Source organism: Malaclemys terrapin, chromosome 5, assembly GCF_027887155.1.
Source record: "Malaclemys terrapin pileata isolate rMalTer1 chromosome 5, rMalTer1.hap1, whole genome shotgun sequence".
In the NCBI taxonomy this organism is placed as follows: Eukaryota; Metazoa; Chordata; order Testudines; family Emydidae; genus Malaclemys; species Malaclemys terrapin.
Window position 1 is genome coordinate 101,635,388 of NC_071509.1, and position 23,033 is coordinate 101,658,420.

The window sequence follows — 23,033 nt, forward strand, 5'->3', positions numbered from 1 at the left end:
TATTTGTATCTTTGTCTGTGTACACATGCAAGGAGACAGAACAAGGCTATTTACTGGAAGTGCCCAGAACCATCCAGAAGCAAGGTCTGGTAGTTAATGGGCAGATCAATGTTTTTTCATGAACTGGAGAGTAAGTTTCTATGATGGGTGGAGTCATAAATATTCATAATTTAAGAACTGAACCAGTTAGCGCTCGGGTCGGGAGAAGCTATAAAATAGGACAATGAGACAACACAGATGGATTCAGTGGATACATGATTGTGTCTCCAGGAGTCAGTGGCTGGGTCTGAATGCCTGTGATAACTTTGCCAGTCTCTTGCAGTCAGTAGTATAGCCCCTGTTTCCCCCACAGGATAAAGCCCTTACTTAATACAATACATGACCTATTGGGTCATAGTTATAAAGCTTGACAAAGGTTAGATGTTTTCCCTGTGGTTCTTTATATATAAAAGCGGCCTTTGACTCAAAGCTTTTGATAGAGGCTCATGGATTCATCATATTTGTTTTTTATTTTAATGTTTTAAGAGACTATAATTTGATCATTTGTATTAAATTCAGATTTCACTTTAAACAGATTTATTTTGAAAAAGGATTATATTTTGAACCTGGTTCTCTCAGTTCCTTGGCTACTGCCCTAACCATTGGACAATCCTTCTAATCAACTCTAGGCAGGTATTCATAGTGCTAGCTGGGAATTGAGTGCCCAGAGGATATGCACGCAACAGCATGAGAGGCAATACACTCTGCCTGCGGAGCTGGGAGGAAGGCGGACTGGCTAAACTGATTACACGGACATGATTGTGGTGTCCTGTTGTTTCTGAAACAAATATGTTAAGCCAGTTACAAGAAGACAGTTGTGTGCCATACGAGGCAGCTGATAGGTATGATGCACTGTTAGCTGATCATAGTTACTAACTGAATATTAAACATATATGTAGACCCACACTGTATTTTTAGATGCAACCCTGACAGTAACTTCTTGATATATCTCTGTTGAAAGTTACAGGGTGCCTCAGCAGTACCGGTTCATTTCCATTGATTCCTTCTATTGCAAGATCAACTTTATCTTCTGATGTGATAGAACCTGCTTTTTTATTTTTATTTTAGTATCCATCACTTTTAAATTTTTAAATAGTCTCTTATTCATCCTTGAAAATCATCTTTTGGAAATACCCCTTTGCCCTCCGCTGGTTTGAGTTCCTACTGTCTGAGTTTTTGGCTTTTCCACCTCCCACACGCATTGTGCTGGAAGGCAACAAAATATCAGCTGTAACTAAAAACATAACTGTTTTAATGCAATGTGTAAATAAAGTATGTGTGAGAGAGGAAATAAAGATACTATTTGCATTTCATTGGATACAAATAGCTGTAATGTCAGCTGTGGTGGAGCTTAAGAACCTCTGATACCAATTTTTCCATGAAATTGGAGGCAGGGGCCAGAGCCACTATTCTTAATTAAAATAATCAGGACAAGAATTTTGATAAAAAATAAAGTAATAAAATAAATCTTTATGGTTTCCAAATCTCATAAGCTGACAAAGTGGACAAATTAAAAAAAGAAAAGCTTTGCAGGTCACTCATAAAGTTGAGCTAATATTCCTTTGGGGGAGGGAACTACGTCAGGATCTTTTTGTTTTCTCATATTTAGAGTACTACTAGGATTTACAAAAATATTTCCATTTAACTTTTTTTTTTTTTTTTTTTTTTGGTTGGAAGGGGATCATAGGGAGCAATGCTCACAGCCAGTGTTTAAATGCTAAGAGCATAACCGAGTATCTGTTTTACACATACCAGAGCCAAAATTATGCCTTTCTGATACAGGTTTTTAAAATTAAGTAATTAAGAAATGAAAACTTCTATGAAACTTTTGTGTATGCAAGTCTGGTAGTGTTACAATTAAACCTGGATTAAGTGACTGCCTAAGGGACCAGCCACAGTCAGTTTCCTATTAAAAGTAGTCTTTAAAGGTCAAACAGTTGTTCTGGAGACAGTAATATATATTTGTTACCACAAAATGTTTGTGTCCACCCTGCTTTAGTATACTTAATAAACTTAAACTAAAATTACAGAAAAAAACATAAAACAACTCTCCTACGTATTTCTTTTGCCCAAATTAATTTGAGCAAAAGTGAATCATGGGCTTCTAGAAAAATTTGGAGACTTTTGGACAAGATGTTATTCATAATCTTTTCTAATATTTCTACACTTTATTATTGTAGAGAAGTTCAGTGCATTGGAATATTGAGTAAGTTTGGGGATAGGTGACTGAATGAGGATAGCAGGCTTTTATAAAGTACTGGGGTAACCTGAACGGGTTGTTGATTGTGTTGAAGAGGGTGGTGGTTGTGTTCTTTGTAAATATGGGGAGTTACTAAAATATCTGACTCTACTTCAGAATACTTGTTGGGTTTGTCTGCTGTCTGTCTGTACAGGTTTCATTCTCACAGAACAGATTGAAAATTAACAAATTTTCTTATTTTCCTCAGGCTTAGCAGACAGGTTTGAAGAATATCCCAAACTTAGAGAGCTCATCAGACTAAAGGACGAACTAATATCTAAATCTAACACTCCCCCCATGTAAGTGTTTTTGTTAGAAACTGGTTTCTGCTCTCCAGACTCTCTTAATGTTAGCTGTCTGCTCCACAAATCTTTTTATCTTTCAGCACCTGTTTAAGATTTACACTTTCTATTTCTGGTTTGTGAATCTAAATTAAATCTGAATCCTAAATAGAATGCAACCATTTTATTTTGGATAATTTAATTTAGTGTTTAATTGATGTCTGTATATAAATTAGATTTTCTTATCAGAGCATGATGGTTTATGAAGCCTGAAATTTTTTTCTTTTGTAGACTGTGCTTTCAGTCTCATTGGGATGTAAACATACATCTGGCAGCCAAAAAGGAGAAATATATATGAAAAAGCTTGACCTAGAACAATGTAGTTTCAAACCACAAGAAAACCTTTTTAAAGAAAATTTGACATTTTATTCAATATTCCGTGGCCAAAATATTGTGAAAATGTTGTTCTCACAATAAGTATCTTGTGTGAGATAGCATGTTAGAACTTCTTTGTTTTCTCCCAGTTCCTGCAGAATTTCAGTTGTATTTTAAAATATGCTATTTTTCTACCCATATGCTTGAACCTCATGAATGTGGACCAATACAGTATTGTACTGGCTTATTCTGTATCTAGAAAGAATAATTTTCTGTACTCCTTATTTATCGAATTAGCTTGATTGAAATCAGTTGGTTCCAAAATAAGAGCCGAGTAATGTGAACTACCGTCTTTTACCTCAGTGTGTGTTAACCTTGAAACCTAATGAAGATGGTACACGTGTTAATGTTAATTGTTGGCTAATAAAGAATAAAATAATCATGGTGTTCTAAGATTATGGTAGCATTTTGCTTGCCATCACTCTTTGTCTCACTAATACAAAAATGGGTAAAATCCAACTGGGGCATTCCCTAAATAGATCAACCAAAACTTCGTAGATATGGCCAGGAGGGATATTATTCCATAAATCAAACCTAGCAAGACTCTCATAATATTGTAGATTTAATTTTTCACAGAGATAGAACACTAATTAGCAACTGGTGAGAAGGATAGGCTGTTTGTGAGCAGGAAATGGGACAAGTATTAAATCAGGACAAGTATTAAATCTGACATTTGAGTCCCAGAAATAGCTTGCTAAAAGCAAAATTTCTAATAGTGTTTTAAAACTGCATTCCCAATATGTAGAATGTAATTGGTCTCCATATATATAGAATTCATATAGTGCAGATAGAAACTATATATTTTAGCATTGCCAGTTGTCACTTTATATATACTGTTACCCCCCCCCCCCCAATCAATCATAGCTGAACAGTAACTGTTTTTTCTTTCCTAAATGGAAATATTTTTCAAAAACATTCCATGTAAATGATTTGTACCTTGATGCTGTACCAGATAATGTATGGACAGTTGTCTAGCCCTCTTTCCTACTTGCTAGCCCTCAATCCTTATTGCTGTGTCTTAAAAGGACTCCTCTTTGAAAGTGTCATTAGTTTAGTTGTATTGGATTTTTATAGTGTAATGGTGTAGACCACATTTGGGAACCTTCTACTCTCCTGTTCATTATTCCACAAAATCCGTGTAGTCACTACAGCACTTGCTTATGTTCAAGGTAACTTTAATGTATTTTTACATGTATTTAATGAATTGTAGCCCCTGGAAACCAAGAGGAAAGACCTCTTTCCACTGATCCCCAGCAAGCGCTCTTCAAGTGGGAATTTGTGAACTGTAGTTTTACCTTCGCCAAGCAATTTGTCATAGTTTATTATCTCTTTAAATAGGTATTTACAAGCAGACTTGGAGGCCTTTGACACTAGAGAACTAAAGTCCAAATTTGATGTGATTCTTCTGGAACCTCCCCTGGAAGAATACTATAGAGAGACTGGCATCACAGCCAATGAAAAGTGCTGGACTTGGGATGATGTAAGCTTTCTTTCTTACTATGCAAAAAGTTTTTGTGAATGCCTTATAAAATAGATTGAAGTGTAGATTTGGGTGTAAAGCATTTTTACATAGGATTTGTTTGAGAAAAGTGAGGTGTTGTAAAAACTAAGGTGGGGTGTGTGTGTGTGTGTGTATATATATATATATATGTGTGTGTGTGTACACACTTAAATTGTTAAAGGTGACTCTCAAAGTGTTTCTTGATAACTAGGCTTATGTCCTTTTTTGCCCATCATGATGTATAAAGAAGGCCTGAAAGAGTTTTTAAAACAGTCCCCACACCCAAAAAAAACCCTTCATTTTTGCTGCTTGTTTTTAACCTTAGAAATCTTAGGAATAGCCAGTCTTGTCTTTCCTGGTTTTGCCAGAGGACTTCTTAGGGAGGTCTCAGATGTGTCTTAGGATCACTTGCTCCTTACTTGAAGAGGTGCAATAATTGAATCTTTAACAGACATCCTTTCTCCCAAGTGTTCATTGTGCATTGGAGTTAAATAGGTATTAACAGAAAGCAACCAAAGCCCGCCATAATTTTGAAAAGTCTGATTAAAAATTATTCCCCTTAATTGTTGCTTCTCTTATGCCATTTTTACTAAATGTCAAGTCACCAGAGACTTTTCCAAGATAGACAAGAACAGAATTTCTAATGTAAAAAACAAAGAAGGAAACTCCTTGATAAAACTTTCCAGACTTTATATCTGGAAAGACGCAAAAAATTATATAAATCCAGTTTTTACCTTTTGCAGGTCATGTTTACTGTAGTATTTATTTTATTTAAATGTATGCACTCTGCCTATGTTAGCACTAGGAAAATTAGACATAAAATACACTTTTAAAATGCCCTCCACTCAAAGTTAATGACGAAGAAAATCACATCACCAACATATTGAAGAAGAAAATCACCTTGTTCTAATCTCAATTAGTTCTGAACTACGTCATTTCCCCTCAGTTATCCCATATGTTAACCTCCCGAGGAAAACCAGTGGGGTCTTGGGGCTTAGTTCTGTTACCCCAGTGCCTTGTCATTTAATTTTACACACCCGTGGCCATCTCAGTTGTTTGTCATGACTTAAGAGCACAGCTATGGCTTCTGTTCAGACATAGAGCCACAGACCAGTCTGCACGTGGAGATGTTCAGTGGACACACGTGAAAGGCAAAAATAACAGAAGCAACTGGTAACGCAAACTTGCATCCATCTGTCATGAATGGGTTTGAAACAGTCGTTCCATACCCATGATGATAGATTTCCATATTAGGATTCAGTAAGAAAAAAGTTGAAGCAGTTGAGAAACATAACACATCAAATAATCTAGAGGAAAAAACAAAGTGTACAAGGAGAGCAACTTGTTATAAGTTTCACTGTTTTATCTTGCAGTAGTTCCTGTTGCATTATTATTTTTTGCCATTGCAGTAAATGAGACTTGGTTTGATGTATTAGCAAGTTACAGATGAATCCCTTCAACCTGCATGCAGCTGATAGTCTTTACATCTGAAGTTGGTTCACTCTAAATGTTACTTTTGTTTCAATCTTGAGACTTTTTTCTATTTAAACCTGGAAATGAAAGGAATGCCTCTCATATAAATGACTATTCATTGGCTAGGTCTTGTGACCAGTTTTAGATAAGTGAAGCAGAGTATTTCTGGGTTTAAACTGAGGATCACTGTTCTAAAATGTTCTGATTGCCATATAAGGCCCAGGTCAGTGTGAAGAGTAACAGAACATGTGGAAATGGATGGCACTGATTGGGTACTAAAATAATTTAAAATCCATTCTCCAGCAAATGTATTTGAAGGGTCACCAGTGAAGAGAATGAGGGTCTAGATAAACACCAGAAATATGTATTCTTAAGGTTGCCGTGGCAATGTTAAACATACAGATGTTGTTCCTGATATAATCTGTGACCATACCACATATATTAAACAAAATCTTAATTCAGAAAGCCTTTAACATTGTTCCATTCTGTTTTTGTAGATTATGAAACTGGAAATTGAAGAGATTGCAGCCTCAAGGTCTTTTGTCTTTCTGTGGTGTGGCTCAGGGGAGGGTCTGGATCTTGGCAGAGTGGTAAGAACATCTTTTAAACTAAACCTAGGCTGAGACAAAATAAACATTTACTCAAGAAAGCTGTGATGGTCTCTCTTCTGTGCATAGACTCCTAAGCTTTAAATGAAGGGCTTTTTGTTACTGTGAGCGATACAGAGGGGAAATTAATCCAGCATTAATCGTTCAGACATTTATTTTCCTTATGGGTAGCTGTAAATATCTGAGGATGAATAAATCTGTGGTCTCCAAAGAGCTACATTACTGTTTTATCTCTAGTTTGTATGTGACTGCTGTGGGAGTAGGATGCCTTATTCTAGGTGATTATATCACTGTCTGTACAGAAATCCAAACAAATCCCAGCAGAATGTGTGCTTTTCAGTGAACGTTTTCAGGATGGCACCAGTGTCGTTATATCACTACTACGATAAACTCTTACATGTTAGACTTCTTATTTTTTAAAATCGGTTGAGTATAGGCTCTTAATGATGTTTTTAGTGAGCTGTATAAAGTTAGAGCATGACTGTTTTATTGTTATGCAGTAATTTTTGTGTGTGTGAGCTTTAAAATCTCTTTCATCTCTCTTACAGCGTAGCTTATTTAGCTGAACAGAGTAGCTATGTTTGTTTCAGTTAATTGTACTGAACAGGGGGAGAGATTAAGGCCATTGAGATGTTCTGTATTCAATTGAAGGGCGGTATGTGGACATTCATTTCTTTCTATACAGTACATTTTATTTTGTATCTTTTGATACAGGCTCACTGAATAACTTTTGCTGCATACTTGCTTCTGGTCACATTGAAGCAAAATCATGTTAGTTGAGTAGTTTTCAAATGTGATAAATAGCACAGTTTCAGAGTAGAGGGTTTTTCTCAGTCTGTGCTAGCAGACACTGGGTATTAGACTCCACCAACTCCTCCCTCGAAAGCAGGTTTGGAACAGTTTTTAAAGAGAGCTATTATAGCACTTGTAAACATTGTGTCCTTGTTCACATTTGTTTTTGTGCAGTCTCCCACTGTTGAACTACCAATGCAGCTGTACCAGTGGTAGCAACAATGGGAGCATTGCTGTAGATGGGACTAAAGCAAAAGCTGCACGTATTTTCACCACTGTGTCGTTTAGACCTGCTCTGAGCAAAGTCGTTGTCACAGAGGTAAAAACACCAGTATCCAGCTACACTAGTGCTCCAGAGGAGCTGCACCACACAGAATGAGATGATGTGAGACTTCCAGAGAAGGGTGATGTAGACACAGCCAGATAGTGTGAATGCAAACTATGCTTGGAAACTTGATTTCAGAACATGGCTAAAATAAAAGTATGAAGATAAGTGTTTCATATATTGATGATTGACCCCTCCTTCAAACAAGCACAGAAGACAAACCTATTACATCTTACAAAGTCAATCTTAATTCTTAAATACATTGTTCCAGTATCTGATATCGTGCAAGCATCTTTTATCTTTGTGACTATTCTTGTTTGAAATATTTTAGTGTCTACGCAAGTGGGGTTACAGACGATGTGAAGATATTTGTTGGATTAAAACCAATAAAAACAATCCTGGAAAGACCAAGACTCTGGACCCTAAAGCTGTTTTCCAAAGAACAAAGGTACAGCTCTGGCTGAATTTTTCTCTTCCCTCCTCAGTTGATCTAAACTGAGTTTAGGGGTTCTCAAACTGGGGGTCGGGTCCCCTCCGGGGGTCATGAGGTTATTACATGGGGAGTCGCGAGCTGTTAACCTCCACCCCAAACCCTGCTTGCCTCCAGCATTTATATTGGTGTTAAATTTATTAAAAAGTGAGTTTAATTTATTAGGGGGGGGTCGCACTCAAGAGGCTTTCTGTGTGAAAGGGGTCACCAGTTTAAAAAAAAAAAAAAAAATTTGAGACTCACTGATCTAAACAAACACCAGATGCTCCATTGCAATTGGTGGCCTTTGTGGTTTCAGAAAAATAGGTGCTAGGATTTTAGATTTCTTTTTGCTTTCTTGCATAAATTTGTTTTCACAGAATGGCTAATTAATTTTTCACCGATTCTAGATTTTTTACTCAATTTGATTAAATATACAATCATTCACATTTAATGTTGCTTTATGAAGTTCTTTTATGATCTTCTGAATGTTCTTATTCATTCAAGTCTCATTGAAATGCAGATAGACAGGAAAGAGGAATCCTGATAGAAATGCTTTCCCATTCTGTCAGCCTGCAGGGAGATGATGAAAGCTGGATACAATTTGGTATTGTTTTCATTGTGCCTACCTGTTGGTAGAGTTGGTTGTCAGATTTTAAAAATCTCTATTGAAGTGTAAATGATACATGTTGCATGAGCAAATGCTGGCTTCACAAATGTTTTCCCTCATTACTTGCTCAAATGACAGATAGAAATTGGGCTGGGATTTAGATTAGTTCTGTATAGAAACTGATTTATTTAATTCTGGAACACACCAGTTGCTTAGAAACAAACTTCCTTCAAACTCAGAATGGCAACAGGTTTTTTGGGAAGAGCAGCTTTTGATTATATTACTTAGTTTGATTATAGAACTTGAGTATTTATTTATTTTAAAATGTTTATTTTAACATTTAAAGCTTTCAATTATAAATTGACATGGGCACTGTAAAGGCACATTACTAATCTAACTTTGATAGTAAAAATGTTTTTGAAAAACATACACAGGCATGCTCTTCTACTTTTTTAAAGAACATGACCTTAAGGACTACAGCTGTATAACAACTATCTCCCAGTGTCCTAAAAGGAAGAGGCTTTTCACTGCATATGCATGCACGACAAACTTCGGTTCAAATTAAATATTTACTTGATGCATATTTGAATGAGTAGTGTAGTAAGAGTAGGTTGTAGGTTAGAAAGCTTAACAACATATTATGTGAGAGTTGTAGTGGTAATCATAAATAGGCCACAGTCATTAGGGACTGTTTTAGGATATTTCATTTAACATAGTAATCGGAACAGATTTGTTTTAGTGATTATAGGGAGCTGTGTCTCAATTCCTGGCTTGTAACAATTTAAAATTTCACTAACCTGATCGCCAAATTGATATACTTAGACCATTAAGCAGAATTTCAATGATTGTTACTATTTTAGCTGTGATCCAACTTCTATTTCTTTGACTTAAATGGGATTTGGACCAGTCCTTTATATGCTTGTATAACGTAAATATGGGTAGGTGTGGGTGTATATTATTTATTGTGTATGGTGGTTAAAGGCCAGATATTTTACAGCTTTTTCATTAATAAAAATAATGGTTTTATTTACATTGGAGATAAGGTTCATGTAGTTTTGTCAAAGGAGTTAGGTTGTTGATTCTGGTAACTGAGAATTCGCCTGTGTAATGTTGTGTATATGTGAATTTGGTATGAAGTTGGTGTCAGACTTGGTTATATAACAAGAATATGTTGGAAATTGGAGCCATTTTTATTCTGATCTGTCAGATGGCCAAGTTCATATTCTCTGTCAAATGTGAAGAAGGGAATATTTACTGATAATATTTCTATACAGTATCAAGTGTCAAAACTTAAGACAAGAAGTTAGTCTCTTGATGGAGGTTGTATCACTTAAATGTAATGTAACCTGAGGCATTTATAAACCATATTCCCTATGTTAGAAAGATTGTTTTTCACTGATATGCTGGTAACCACCAGGTTTATCAGTCTTGGCCTGATGGGTGATTTGCCTAGGGATTTTCTATGCTCCATCCTATTCTTCTTGAATATTTGTCTGAGAAATGGTGAAACCTAAAACTTGCATGCTGTCTGTAAGATCAGTATGTTGGATAGATCACTTTTTTCTTTACTTTTTCAGTCGCTCTCTAACCCCTAGCCATTCTGCCAAAAATCTGGAAATGATTATACACTGTCTGCAATTTTTGAGAACCATCTGGTGATGCTTAGTAAATCAGTGTTTTATGATCTGAGGAAAATTGCTCATTGGAATGTAGTACTCACAAAAATGGAACTCTGACATTAATATGCACAGCCCTCATTTCCTCTCATGTCCAGTAAGGAGGTTCCCCATTAGTAGATCCTCTGTTGGTCACTTCCTATTATGTTATAGAAGGAAAAGAAACATAGTGCTTGTTTCATTTAATTCAAGCATTATACTGTTCTTTGATTCAAACTGCACTGATCACTTTACACTGGCTTTATTTTTTAGTATACTTTGGTGGCTATCAGGAAGGAATTGGTGGATGGAGACCAGCTTTGTAAAAGGCATACTATGAAAAGAAATTTGTAAAGGACCAGCTGTTACTCTTATTTCTATTGATTGATTCTTTCATGGCCATAAAGGAGCAAACTTTTTGAAACTTTTTTTCACAAGTTACCTTAACATCATGATTTAATTTAATGTTTGTGCCAGTGCATAATAAAATGAAGGAGAAAAAATATTGAGCTATCTGACTGCGTACTGTTTGTAGCACCAGCTTGCACTGTAATGGATTCAGGAAATAATCTATTAAGGACTCTTTTCCACCTTAGACCTCTTCATGATTCTGCCCTTTTAGTAGTAATCTGAAACCGTTTTAGAATCCATAATAAATTCCTATTTCAGACTGTGAATAATTTGAATTGCAGCACTGTGTGACTTTCAGAAAATGGACCACAATCAGAAACTCTTTAAATTAGGATCTCTTTTCTCATTGTTTTAGAAGGGTTTTTGGCACCTTTGCTGTTTGTTCCATTCTTTTGGATAAGACCTTAAAAACAGTTCATATTGGGTCAGTCCTATATAATTATCATAAAGATAAGAGTTTGCCATGTGGCTTTTGCTAGAACATTTTTTACACTTTATTGTGGTGTGCACTAGTCAGTTCTCAAAATCCAGAGATGATTGCATTGTACATATGTAGTTTGTAATGGGCTTTAGAATTTTTCAGGATGACACACCCTGCATAATTTTTTTTGTTCTGTCTAGGAACACTGCCTTATGGGTATTAAAGGAACAGTCCGCCGCAGTACAGATGGTGACTTTATCCATGCTAATGTTGATATTGACTTAATTATCACAGAAGAGCCTGAGATTGGCAACATAGAAAAACCTGTAGAGATTTTTCACATCATTGAACACTTCTGCCTTGGAAGAAGACGCCTTCATCTTTTTGGAAGAGATAGTACAATCCGACCAGGTAGATATTCTGTTTATTTTATGAAATAGGTGAAAGTTCACTTAATCCAATTGTCCCTTCCCTTCATAACTTCCATATAAAATGGAATTTCATGAGTTCAGAGAGAAAACATTGACGCAAAATAGAATTTAGTCTAATGTACATTTATATTGCCAAGGTCTGTACTAGTCACAGACACCATGTTAACGTTAGAGTCCAGTAAAAGGGATTTCAGTAATCCTTATCTGACTGAAAGAAGCCATGTGGCCAACAGTAAATTTCTTGGTGGGGATTCCAACATGGAGCTCATTCAGCAGGAGGACATAGGGATCCATTGGACAGAGGACTTCCACCTTGCAAACAAGACTTCCACTCTAGTTGCTGTGGAGTGGGGATGGGGGGATAATTCCACCACTTGCCATGTTTGGGGAACTCTGCCAGCAGTGAAGAAGTGTAGGAATTGTGCCCTAGTATTACACCGTGGCTACACTGGCGCTGTACAGCAGATTAGGGTGTGCATCTATAGATGGAACAGTATACACACAAACAAAGGGATGTACCTTCCCCTCCCTTGCTGGAGTTGTGTATGGAGGTTATTCTGTTGCTAGGGTTATAACTTCTGCTGCTCATGTGTCTACCAGTGAGGGGTACAGTGACAGACCAAGACTCCAGCTTAGCACTGCCTACTAGTAAGTTGTCTTTTATAAATGTACAGATATTTGTCTACTTTTAAAAATGAACAAAATGCCATAACTTCAGGTTTACAAGCTTTTTTTCTACTAGCTGTTTAGTATAATGTCTGTGCTTAAACTGTTCAGGCTCTCAGTTGGAAAACCAAAACCTTTTAAAGCCATTTTGATATGTCATTCCTCTATTGTTAGACTTCATTTCAAAAAAGAAATAGAGCAAACTCCATAGCAGCTTTGGAAAGTGAATGTCTTTATCATCTGCAAGGCAGAAAATAACACTCACTGCTGGTTATAAATTCTAATCTGTGTGAATATCCTAAAGAGCTTTTTAGACAGATGTGTCCCAGGTCAGGTGATAGATTTCAAGTAAATTAAGAACAGATTTCCTCCCACATCACCAACCAAGCAATCGTTAAAAAGCAGCTGAATCTGGAAAGTCTGTGGCAGCCGTTGCTTTTAGAGGGAGAGAAATGCCTTTCTTTTATCATACATCAGACGTCCTCGTCAGCTCTAAATTTTCTTCCTCGTTATTGCTGAGCTAATGTCAGATAAAATACTTTGACTGCTATGATGACCTTTTACACCTTGTCAGAATCATGACCTATGTGTGGCTTCTTTCCTGAAAACTATTTTACCTTGAATAGCCATGTGAGCTTGAATGGCATTGCCAGCAATTTGACACGTCCCTGTATTGGCTCCAAGTCTAAAACTACAACGTCCACTGCTTGCCTAGTCTAGAAGGTACCAGTGCATGCATCAGACCTTCTGAGGTTACTTTCAGTCTAAAGTGCACATTTCTTCTGTCATGGGCGCTTTCCTGTATGAAATGCAGTTTCACTAGGAAAAACATATTGATTTAGAGTAGAATTCATTCTCATGCACACTTGTTACCAAGTTTTGCAATACCAGTAGATGGTATTTTAACCTTATAGGGCCTAATACAAAGTGGATTTTGGCAATCTAACTTTATTTGGTTTTAAAAAAGCATTGTAGTTGCCAGAGAATGGTTGCGATCTGGCAATTCTTAAGATAGTTAAAATCAGCTGACTCAGGCTGTTACTCTCACTGAATGTCATCCCCTGGTTAATGACTGTGCTAAGATTGTGTATCCCATTAGTATGAGCTTTGGATATTAAACACGTTCAGGGTTGTAACACATTTATTAAAAAGAAAATGCATATTTGCGAGGGAACTTCCAAAGCTGTGATCTCAATTGCTATGGTCTCTTTAAGTAGCTTTCTTATTAAAACAATGTGTTGCAGTAAATGGGAGTAACTAATTTTGACTAAACTAGGGAAGTGCGTTACACTACGCAGACATGTTATGCCTTGCAATTTGTAAGAGCGCTAAGGCTTGCTTGTATTATAAAAACAAAATTAGTCCATTTGGGATGGGAAGGAGAATGATACCACAACTGCAAACATTACACTCCAAAAGTGTAGTCTGGCTTCTCCAGTAACATGTTACATATATAACTAACCAGCTTCTGTTATATCTAGTCAGCCTTCCACTGTTCTCTAGATGGTGTTCTCGGTCTTAATTTCATTTGTTACATGTCTTTGAGGGAGAGAGAGAACATTTCACCTTTGAGGCTTCTTTTGACTGTACTGCAGAGATTCACATAACTTTGTTAATCTCATGTTATATTCACCTACTGGGCTGCTTCTGTATTTTAAGCTAGTGACAGGCCCTCATGTTCTTTGGAACTGTATTGTACGCTTAATTACAATATGATTAGCTCAGTAGAATAACAGTGGCCCCTCTCTTTTGTTGTTCAGGCAATGGCAAAAGTTGGCAGAGCACACTTTTGCTCGTCAGTGATGATTAGCACTTAAGTAGTATTTTTCATCTTCAGAATGCTTTGCAAACTGCTGCTGACAAATCCTCACAACACTGGTGGATGTAAACCTAACCCATTATTTTTATTCCCTATTTTAAAGTTGGGAGCTGGGGGGAGTGATGCAAAGTTTTAGTTGACCCTGGCAAAGGTCAGGAAGTTAGTATTAGAACCTCAGTCCACTAAACCCTGTCTTTCTCATTAGTAAGTGATATATAACTGGAAGTTCAATTTCCAGGAATTCTCTTCAGTGGGTAAAATAGTGGACCACTTATATAGTGTCATGAGGTACAGTACACACTTAAACCTGAATATCTTTCTGGTATCTTCATTTTCCCTGAGTGGTATTTTCATTCTTATGTAAACTAGTCAATTTAAGGACTATGCATTCACATAGATGCCTGCTCAACCAAGTTGCTTGCAGTGTTGCTGTAGCTGTATTTGTCCCAGGATAGGAGAGAAACAACGTGGGTGAGGTAATATCTTTTATTGGATCAATTTCTGTTGATGAAAGAGAAGAGCTCTCTGGATCTCGAAAGCTTGTCTCTCTCACTAGTAGAACTTGGTCTAATAAAAGATATTACCTCACCTGCCTTGTCACTCAACCCAGTGTAAATTTCAAGCTGGAATGTTCACATTTCCACAAGTTGGCAACTTTCCCATGCACTTTTTTTTTTTTTTTTTTTTTTAGAAGGGTTCATTGTTGGCTGCTTCTTATAGACCTAACAAAACTGTTTGTTTTTCAGAAAACATTGCTATCAACTCAGAGCTTTAGCCAACATCCACATGAAGATGTTAAGAAAAAATGAGTTTGTCCTTAAAGCATAAAATTCAGTTTGCTGCTCTTGCTAACTTTTTATCTTCTATTTTTTCTTTAGGCTGGCTGACTGTGGGACCCACCCTCACAAACAGTAACTTTAATGCAGAAACCTATGCCTCCTACTTCACTGCTCCAAATTCCCATCTGACTGGTTGTACAGAAGAGATTGAGCGACTTCGACCTAAGTCACCACCTCCAAAATCCAAGTCGGACCGAGGAGGTGGAGCTCCTAGGGGAGGAGGAAGAGGCGGGACTTCAGCTGGCCGGGGAGAGAGAGGCAGAGAGAGGAATAGAACTAATTTCCGGGGCGAAAGGGGTGGATTCAGAGGGGGCCGCGGAGGAACCCACAGGGGAGGCTTCCCCCCACGCTGATTACATTTCAGTCATTAGTTCTCCCTCTTGTCCTATGCCTCTTCTTTTCCATATCTTTTTTTAGTCTTGTTTCCACTGAGATGAGTCATTCCGGGGACTTTTTTTAATTGATTGTGCTTTCTGCAAGCAGTTCCAGATACTTTACCTGCCCACATCTTACTTGGCAGGTGGGATCCAGCACCTAATGGCAATAAGCTAAAAAGCTGCTGGCAGCTTTCATTCACCAGGAAGGTGGTCAGAGCAGACTGAGAACATCAGAAGGGGTTAGCTCCCCAAGCTGTGATTAGGATTTCAAGAGGAATCACTTGTTCTGATCTTTTCCAACTTAAAAAAAAAAAAAAAAATCTCTTTCAGCTTTTTTCTTTAACGTTTCCCTATAAACTCTGAACAAATCCCCCCCTTTCCTTTTGCGTAGGTATCGGTTTCTTTCCGTGGTCAATATGATGGGTCAGGACTCAGAGATGCAATTTGAATTTGCATGATGATAATACAGACTTGCATTGTATTTACGGAAGGAAAAATGGTGTGTCTATAATAGCATTTATTTCTTCCTCCCCTATATTCATAACTAAACAGAGGAGTAATATTGAATAAATAGAGCTCTATTTTTTTCTATTTGTTTTAAATTCCCAGTCATTCCTGGGAGTAGTTTTGTAGTAGTTTTATTTTTGACTTGTCAGATATATTTAAAACATTTTTATCTTTGATGTTTGGACTGAAAAACCAGAAACAATTTTATGTTGTCACTTGTAATGCTTCATGGAAAGCAAAAAGTGGCAGTCATCCATATTTGATCTAGAACTTTTTGTTTACGTAGACATGCATTGTTTTAAAGTAAAGAATCTTGTCCATTGCCTGTTAACTGTCTTATTCATGACTAGGGAAAGCCAAGTTTTATTACAAAATAAATGCAGTATGAATAATGAAACAGCCCCAATGGAGGTAGTATTTGGGGAAAGGGGAGAAAGCCATAAAGAGGAAAAGTGCTTCCAGAGATATCTGGATAAATTCCACCTGCAAACACAATGCTCAGTGATTGAAAAATTGTGTTTTAAGCTTTGCATAGTAAGTGATGTGGGAATGAGAATGTCTTATAGAAAATCAGCTTCAGAATACAACTTTGAAAGAGAAAGAGATTCACCGTTATTGTAACTTTGTGGTATTTGGTTTTAGAAAAGCCAGCTCTGTAAATCATTTGTACAGTACTTGATGCATATGAACAAATCCTGGCCCCACTGAAGTCCTGGGGATTTTGCTATGGATTTCATTGAGACTAGAATTTGGCCCTAGGACTCTTGTACTATTTATCTACTGAACTTTTAAATGAATGTCCTGTAAAGTGGTGAATAATGAAATTTCTTTCAGAATTGTTTTTGATAAACATCTTTCCTAATATTTTCTAGAATTATTTGGTTTCATTTAAATGCAGGTTTTATTCATTCTTCAACTTGCCCTTAAAGTTTCTATTTAGTTGGTTTTCTGCTTAGACAATTCAGCTTTCCTTTGTAAAGGAACACAGATTCCTATTGTGTCAATGGATGAAATCTTCATCATTGTTTTGCTTAATGTTTTTTTTTTTAAACACACACACACACACACAATTTCCCCTTCCACCACCCCCCTTTATAATTTGGACAGTTTACCAGACTCTGATTTTAGTAACTGTAAATGACAATTGGTGATGGATTAATAAATTTCTCTATTATAGACATTGTACTTCTACCTGTGTCACATCTGCAAAACTGAGGAGTGACTCGAAGTAGAAGTTGGTTCAGTTGAGGTCCTTGAATCCTTGATTTTCTAGAATATCAGTAGCTCATTTGAACATCAGTGATGCTTGTAGCGGATTGCATCTGGAACAAGCCCAGAATGCTTAATAGTGGCGTGCCACAATCTTGGAATGGTTCTTATTTTTCCCGATTATATTGTGCTCATCCTGTGTTGTTTTAGTAGTGAATATTGTACATGCTCAGCATTACAGATGGCACCGCCATGCCACTGTAAACAGCTTCTGTAAAGGTGAGGAGGAAAGTGATATTAACCCAGTGCTTTGTTCCTCTGATTCTTCTTCCTCACACACGCCTTCTCTTCAATTGAACAACAAGTATTCTGGCATCAAATATGAAAGGAGCATTGAATCCTCGATACTGCACTCTAACCTAAAAATAACTCTTAAAGGAGAACTGGGATGTCTTGCTTTAGTTCAGAATGGCAGAGTTGGGAAAACTGCTTAAGATGGGAAAGCAATAAATCGCTCTTAAGGCTTTAACTGCCTTTGGATGCACACTGCTCCCATTGATGCCAATGAAAGTCTCATTACACATTGACAAACAACTTGCTCCTTGTTAACTGATGATGTTGACTCTCAGGAAATATGGATTCTTGAATGTCATCCTGGGCAGTTTTCTGTACTTCAGAGGTACACTAGGGTTGTGTGCCCTTTGTGTCAGCACTGATACAGAGAGACTGCGTCTCCATGTGACAAGGTAGCACATTATCCATATTTGGTCTATCCTTGACTGACAACATATGCAGCTCATTAGAGCTTTGTGGTGATGACCTCCGTTCATGGGAAACAGAAGTGAGGCTATATTCTTTCCAGATAGGCTATAAAAATTGCCACCATTTGGTAACTTCTGATTACTCCTGACCTGGGCCACACTTGCACTTGTATTCTGAGAGGAAAGGCTTTGGTATCCTATTACTAATGGCCATCCAGTCTCTTGATAGAAGCATTTTCACAGGAGAGGGATGATAATTACACTCATCCATAATTGGCTATCAGGTGAGACTTTCATCTAACATATTTAGCTAATTTGAGCACTTCCCATTCTTGAAGACAGAGCGAAACAGAAAGTTCTCCATTTCAAATGTTATCAAATGCTTAATGCCATCTTATTTCTGCAGCCTGTTTTAGTATAGCTGCTTAGTTCTTGTCATGTCTGTCTGTTCAGGAAGTTACTTGTAAAGTATGATCTTCAAAGTTCTATTTGTGCAGTAAGTGAAGGATTTGACAATTACATGGGCTAGCCGCCTGGGACAGCTAAACGTACTGCTTCAAAAGAATTTTAAAACATCAGTCGACTGCAAATTGTTCTGTGTAAATCTAGCCATCATGAGTCTTTTGCTCACATATGCTGTCACTTGTAATAAATTTGCTGAAATGTTATATGTACTGTTAAATTGTTTTGAAAAAATGGAAAATGTTTTCAGAATGTCTTTACATGAAATAGTATACCATTAGCACAGCCTGGTTATGTATGACTTAGCACCCTTTGTAGGCCACATATCTAACACAATTTATGTATTTCTACAGTGATTGCTAGAGATCTTCCAAAGGTTCTAGTACTTGTGGAAACTTAGGATGTGTCTTTTTTGGTACTTTATGTGAAGGTACTGGTGGGTGGAAGACATCTGTAGGAATTTGAGGCTTGTAGGAAGGTCTTAGTCATCATTTTGTCAATATAACTTCAATTTATGTTGATGTAAGTCAAGTAAATGCACCAATGGAAGAACGGTCTTTGGCAGTCATAGTGCAGGTGGTGAGAGAGTTCCATGGACCAGCCACAGTGCAGAGAGCTCTGTAGACATACCAGCTCTTTGAACTTGGACTTGGATTGGCTGGCTTTTTCTCAGCCCATATGTAGGAGTTAGAAGGTGTATTCTGTGACAAGGGGTTCTTGTCTCTCTTCATAGTTGTATCATTATAAACAAGAATAACAGGAATCTCATGTACACAGTCAAGTGAAAACTTAAAAATCTAAAACTGCTGAAATAAGATTTAAGTTTGTGAAACGGACAATAGCACATTTAAAGAGAGATTGTATCCTCTGCCCCTAATACTTATTCCAATCTGTTATGCATCTGGAACCTTTTATGTGCAGGGTACTACTACCTTTAACTAGGAACATGTGCTCGCCAGTCTTGACCTTTTGGGGTTTGTTTATTACTTTCCAGCTTTCAAAAAACCTCTAAAGTTTTGAAGCATTTTGGTTCTTTAAGATCCAAACATTGTTAATGTAATCATGTTCCTTTCAAGGGACTGGAGTCTGATCCTATCTTTAAGGTAACTTTGAATACACTTGAGAGGGTTACGGGCATTCGATCCAACTGCAGTGAATACATCTGTTTGTTTTGTTTTTTCACTAGCAACCACATTGGATCCCAGTGAAGAAATTAATTCATCAAGATTCTTCCATTGGCTTTAGGGACATTTAATTTCAAAAGATTAATTACAATGTTATGAAAATTGGCTAGGGGATAGGAAATGTCCATTCATGTTTGTATCAAGAACACCCTGAAAGTCTCCATGGAACAAGCATCTGCCTGTCCGCTTTATCCTTTTTTGACCCATTATGATGTATTCTCAGGGATAATTAGAGTATATAAAAGCACTTAATAAATGACACCACCTATTTTGGTATACAGTAATAACTGTTTAAAAAAAATAAAATAAAAGGTTTGTATGCTGAGAAACTGCACCAAATTTTAGCCAGGTAGGATATTTTAGTAAGGATCTGGAGTTTTAATTACAATCAAAAAGATATAGAAGAGCCTATTAAAGCGGGTTTAAAATGTTGAGAAAGTTACCTGGTCTCTCTGAAGTATAAGTGGGCTTTTACTAGTCTGATTACACTGCTCTACAGCCAAAATGCTTCTGAAATAAATGTAGTCAAATTTTACTAATTCTGGGTCACTGAGAACAAAAATGATGCTTAAAATTGTTGATTGGCTCTAGTTTTCAAGATATGCTATTGGGTCAGTATATATGACCCTTGACTTGGGAATGGTGGAGGATAAGTGAGTTATAAAGGGAAGGGATCTCAATTTAAACCAAGAATGACTAAAATACATCTTTGACTGGATCTATGAATAAATTTATGACTGGGTTTGGACAGTACTTGCTTTTTAGGCAAAACAATGAATGATGCAATCTGAAGCTGGTATTGCATCATCCATGATATGAATTGCATCATGTTATTCCTAGAAGTCATGGATGATGCAATCATAACGAAGCTTACATCACTCTGCTGAACAAATTGCCCTATATCAGCTCTAGAAATCATACAGTATCGTGCTCTCTTATTTGTCAGTGTTTGATTTTGCAAAGGGACACATTTCTGTTTAGCCAAAGTGAGCAGAGATGCCTCGTACTTGTGTGAACAGTGCAAATAACTTCTGCTATGTTTGTGGTGAAGTGACTTTTGCATCACAAAAGCGCAGTATAACCACTATGGTTAAGAAAGCCTATCACCTTTATTTTGGCTGCAAAATTGGAGATCAGGACAAGAGGTGGGCCCCACACATATGCTGCAACACTTGTGCAACAAATCTTGGCCAGTGGTTGAACAGGAAAAGGAAATCTATGCCTTTTGCGGTGCCAATGATTTGGAGAGAGCCAACAGATCATACCAGCAATTGTTACTTCTGCATGGTGCCTCCAGTTGGGAAAGGTGTGTCAAAGAAGAAAAAGTGGACTGTGCATTATCCAAACATTCCATCAGCTATACGCCCAGTACCCCACGGAGAAGGACTGCCGGTTCCTGATGCACCAGAATCATTCTCACTTGAGTCAGACGAGGAAGAGGATGAAACTTCTGGTCCTGAATCATCAATGTCACAGGACCCACATTTTCTCCCATCCTCCTCCTCTGAACCACACCTCATAAGACAAGGTGAACTGAATGACCTCGTCAGGGATTTGGAACTACCCAAGAGTAAGGCAGAGCTGTTGGGCTCCAGACTACAGCAGTGGAATCTCCTGGCAGGTGATGTTAGGGTTTCCATGTTCCGTAACCGTCAAAAGGATCTTGTCCCATTGTTCTTCATGGAAGGTGATCTTGTAGCCCGCAACAACATCGATGGTGTGATGGCAGCCCTCAACATCGTTCACGATCCAGATGAGTGGAGACTGTTCATTGATTCACCGAAGACGAGTCTTAAAGCTGTTTTACTGCATAATGGCAATGTTTTGCCATCAATTCCAGTTGGTCATGCAGTCCATCTGAAGGAAACCTATTACAACATGAAACAACTTTTGAGGTGCATAAACTATGACCAACATCAGTGGCAGCTTTGTGGCGATCTGAAGGTTGTTGCTCTCTTGCTTGGTCTGCAGACTGGATACATAAAGTATTGCTGTTTTCTCTGCGAATGGGATAGTCGTGCAAGAGATTTCCACTATATCAAGAAAGACTGGCCACTCCGACAGTCATAGGAGCCTGGGAGGAAAAGTGTTCAGCATCCACCACTTGTTGAATCAAGGAAGATTTTGTTACCACCCTTACACATCAAGCTGGGTCTGATGAAGAACTTTGTCAAGGCCATTGACAAAACACAAGCAGCTTTCAAGTACCTCCGTGGAAAATTTCCAAGGTTAAGTGAAGCTAAGATAAAGGAAGGTGTCTTTGTTGGTCCTCAGATTTGTGAACTTCTTCGAGATAGTGCATGGTCAAATGCATCGCGTGGCAAGGCAAAGACGGCATGGTAGTGCCAGTTAGTGGCAATAAATTTTCTCGGAAACAACAAGGCAGACAACTACAGGTTGTTGGTGAAAAACCTCCTCAAGGCATACAAAAGCCTTGGTTGCAACATGTCTCTAAAGATACATATTTTGCACTCTCATCTAGATTTTTTTCCACTGAACTGCGGAGCAGTGAGCGACGAACACGGCGAGCAATTTCACCAGGACATTGCAACAATGGAGAAACGCTATCAGGGCAAATGGAGCCCATCAATGCTTGCAGACTATTGCTGGACAGTGACAAGAGATGCTCCATTTAATGAATACAAGAGACAAGCCAAGAAGCGCCAAGTATACACTGAATAGGACTAAACTATGTACATAATAGTTTTTTGCCTTTTGTTTCATAATAAATTTTATTTATATAACCCTTTTGCTGATTTTTAAAGTGTTACATAAACAGGACAGGTGACATATTATCATGTAAAGCACCCATAAACACATGAAAAGACCTAGGTTTACAATTTATGATTAAAACTCTACTATCTACACAATATACATAGACATAAAATGTAAAAACTTAAATATCTTAGAAAGAGTAGCCAATCAGTTGTTTTAATTGTCATATTTGAATTCAGCACATCAAAATACATAATAAATAGCACATTTTCTCTCTGAAGCAGACGACTTCTCAAAAATAGTAGACCAGTGTTATTTTTGGTGGTACGTGGTATTTTAGTGACACCTATAGTTAAGTTTGGCCAGCGTTTTCTATTGTAAGATCTTGTTTGCAGTTACATATAACTTTGCCAAAGTTAAACTGTTAGGGCTGAAAATTCCCATCTGCTTTGTTGAGAACCTGTCACAACTCCATTCTGTGGAACAAGAACTTGAAATGTGTCAGGGTGGGATGTCTGTTTGCCCTTCTGTTACAGAAATGTATTCATGTGGCCTTTGAAAAATCTGTATATGTTCAGTAGAGACTTGTTAGAGATTGACAGCTAAATTCTCTGAAGCATGCTCCAGCCCCTCTCAGCTTCTACATGCCAACTGGACTGCGCATGTGCCTTCCCTATAGAGTGATTGAACATGCTCCATCCCAGGGCTGCAGTGGCTGAATAGGACTGTCTTTGCAATTGTTCTGCTAGAGGGAGAACATGGAAACGTTTTTTTCCTGTGTGCTCAATGCTTTCCCTACTGTGT

The 23,033-nt window shown here is 37.5% G+C and overlaps 1 protein-coding gene across 1 annotated transcript in view; it reads left to right on the top strand.

The window, feature by feature from the left end:
* Positions 1-16,762, top strand: part of METTL14 (methyltransferase 14, N6-adenosine-methyltransferase subunit) — a 35,381-nt gene extending 18,619 nt beyond the window's left edge. Inside the window, exons 6-11 of the mRNA XM_054030292.1 lie at positions 2,487-2,577; positions 4,333-4,474; positions 6,466-6,558; positions 8,025-8,141; positions 11,460-11,670; positions 15,054-16,762. Of these exons, the coding sequence (XP_053886267.1) occupies positions 2,487-2,577; positions 4,333-4,474; positions 6,466-6,558; positions 8,025-8,141; positions 11,460-11,670; positions 15,054-15,367 (968 nt within the window). The 3' untranslated portion in view covers positions 15,368-16,762. The remainder of the gene's footprint in view (positions 1-2,486; positions 2,578-4,332; positions 4,475-6,465; positions 6,559-8,024; positions 8,142-11,459; positions 11,671-15,053) is intronic.
* Positions 16,763-23,033: the final 6,271 nt, after the last annotated feature.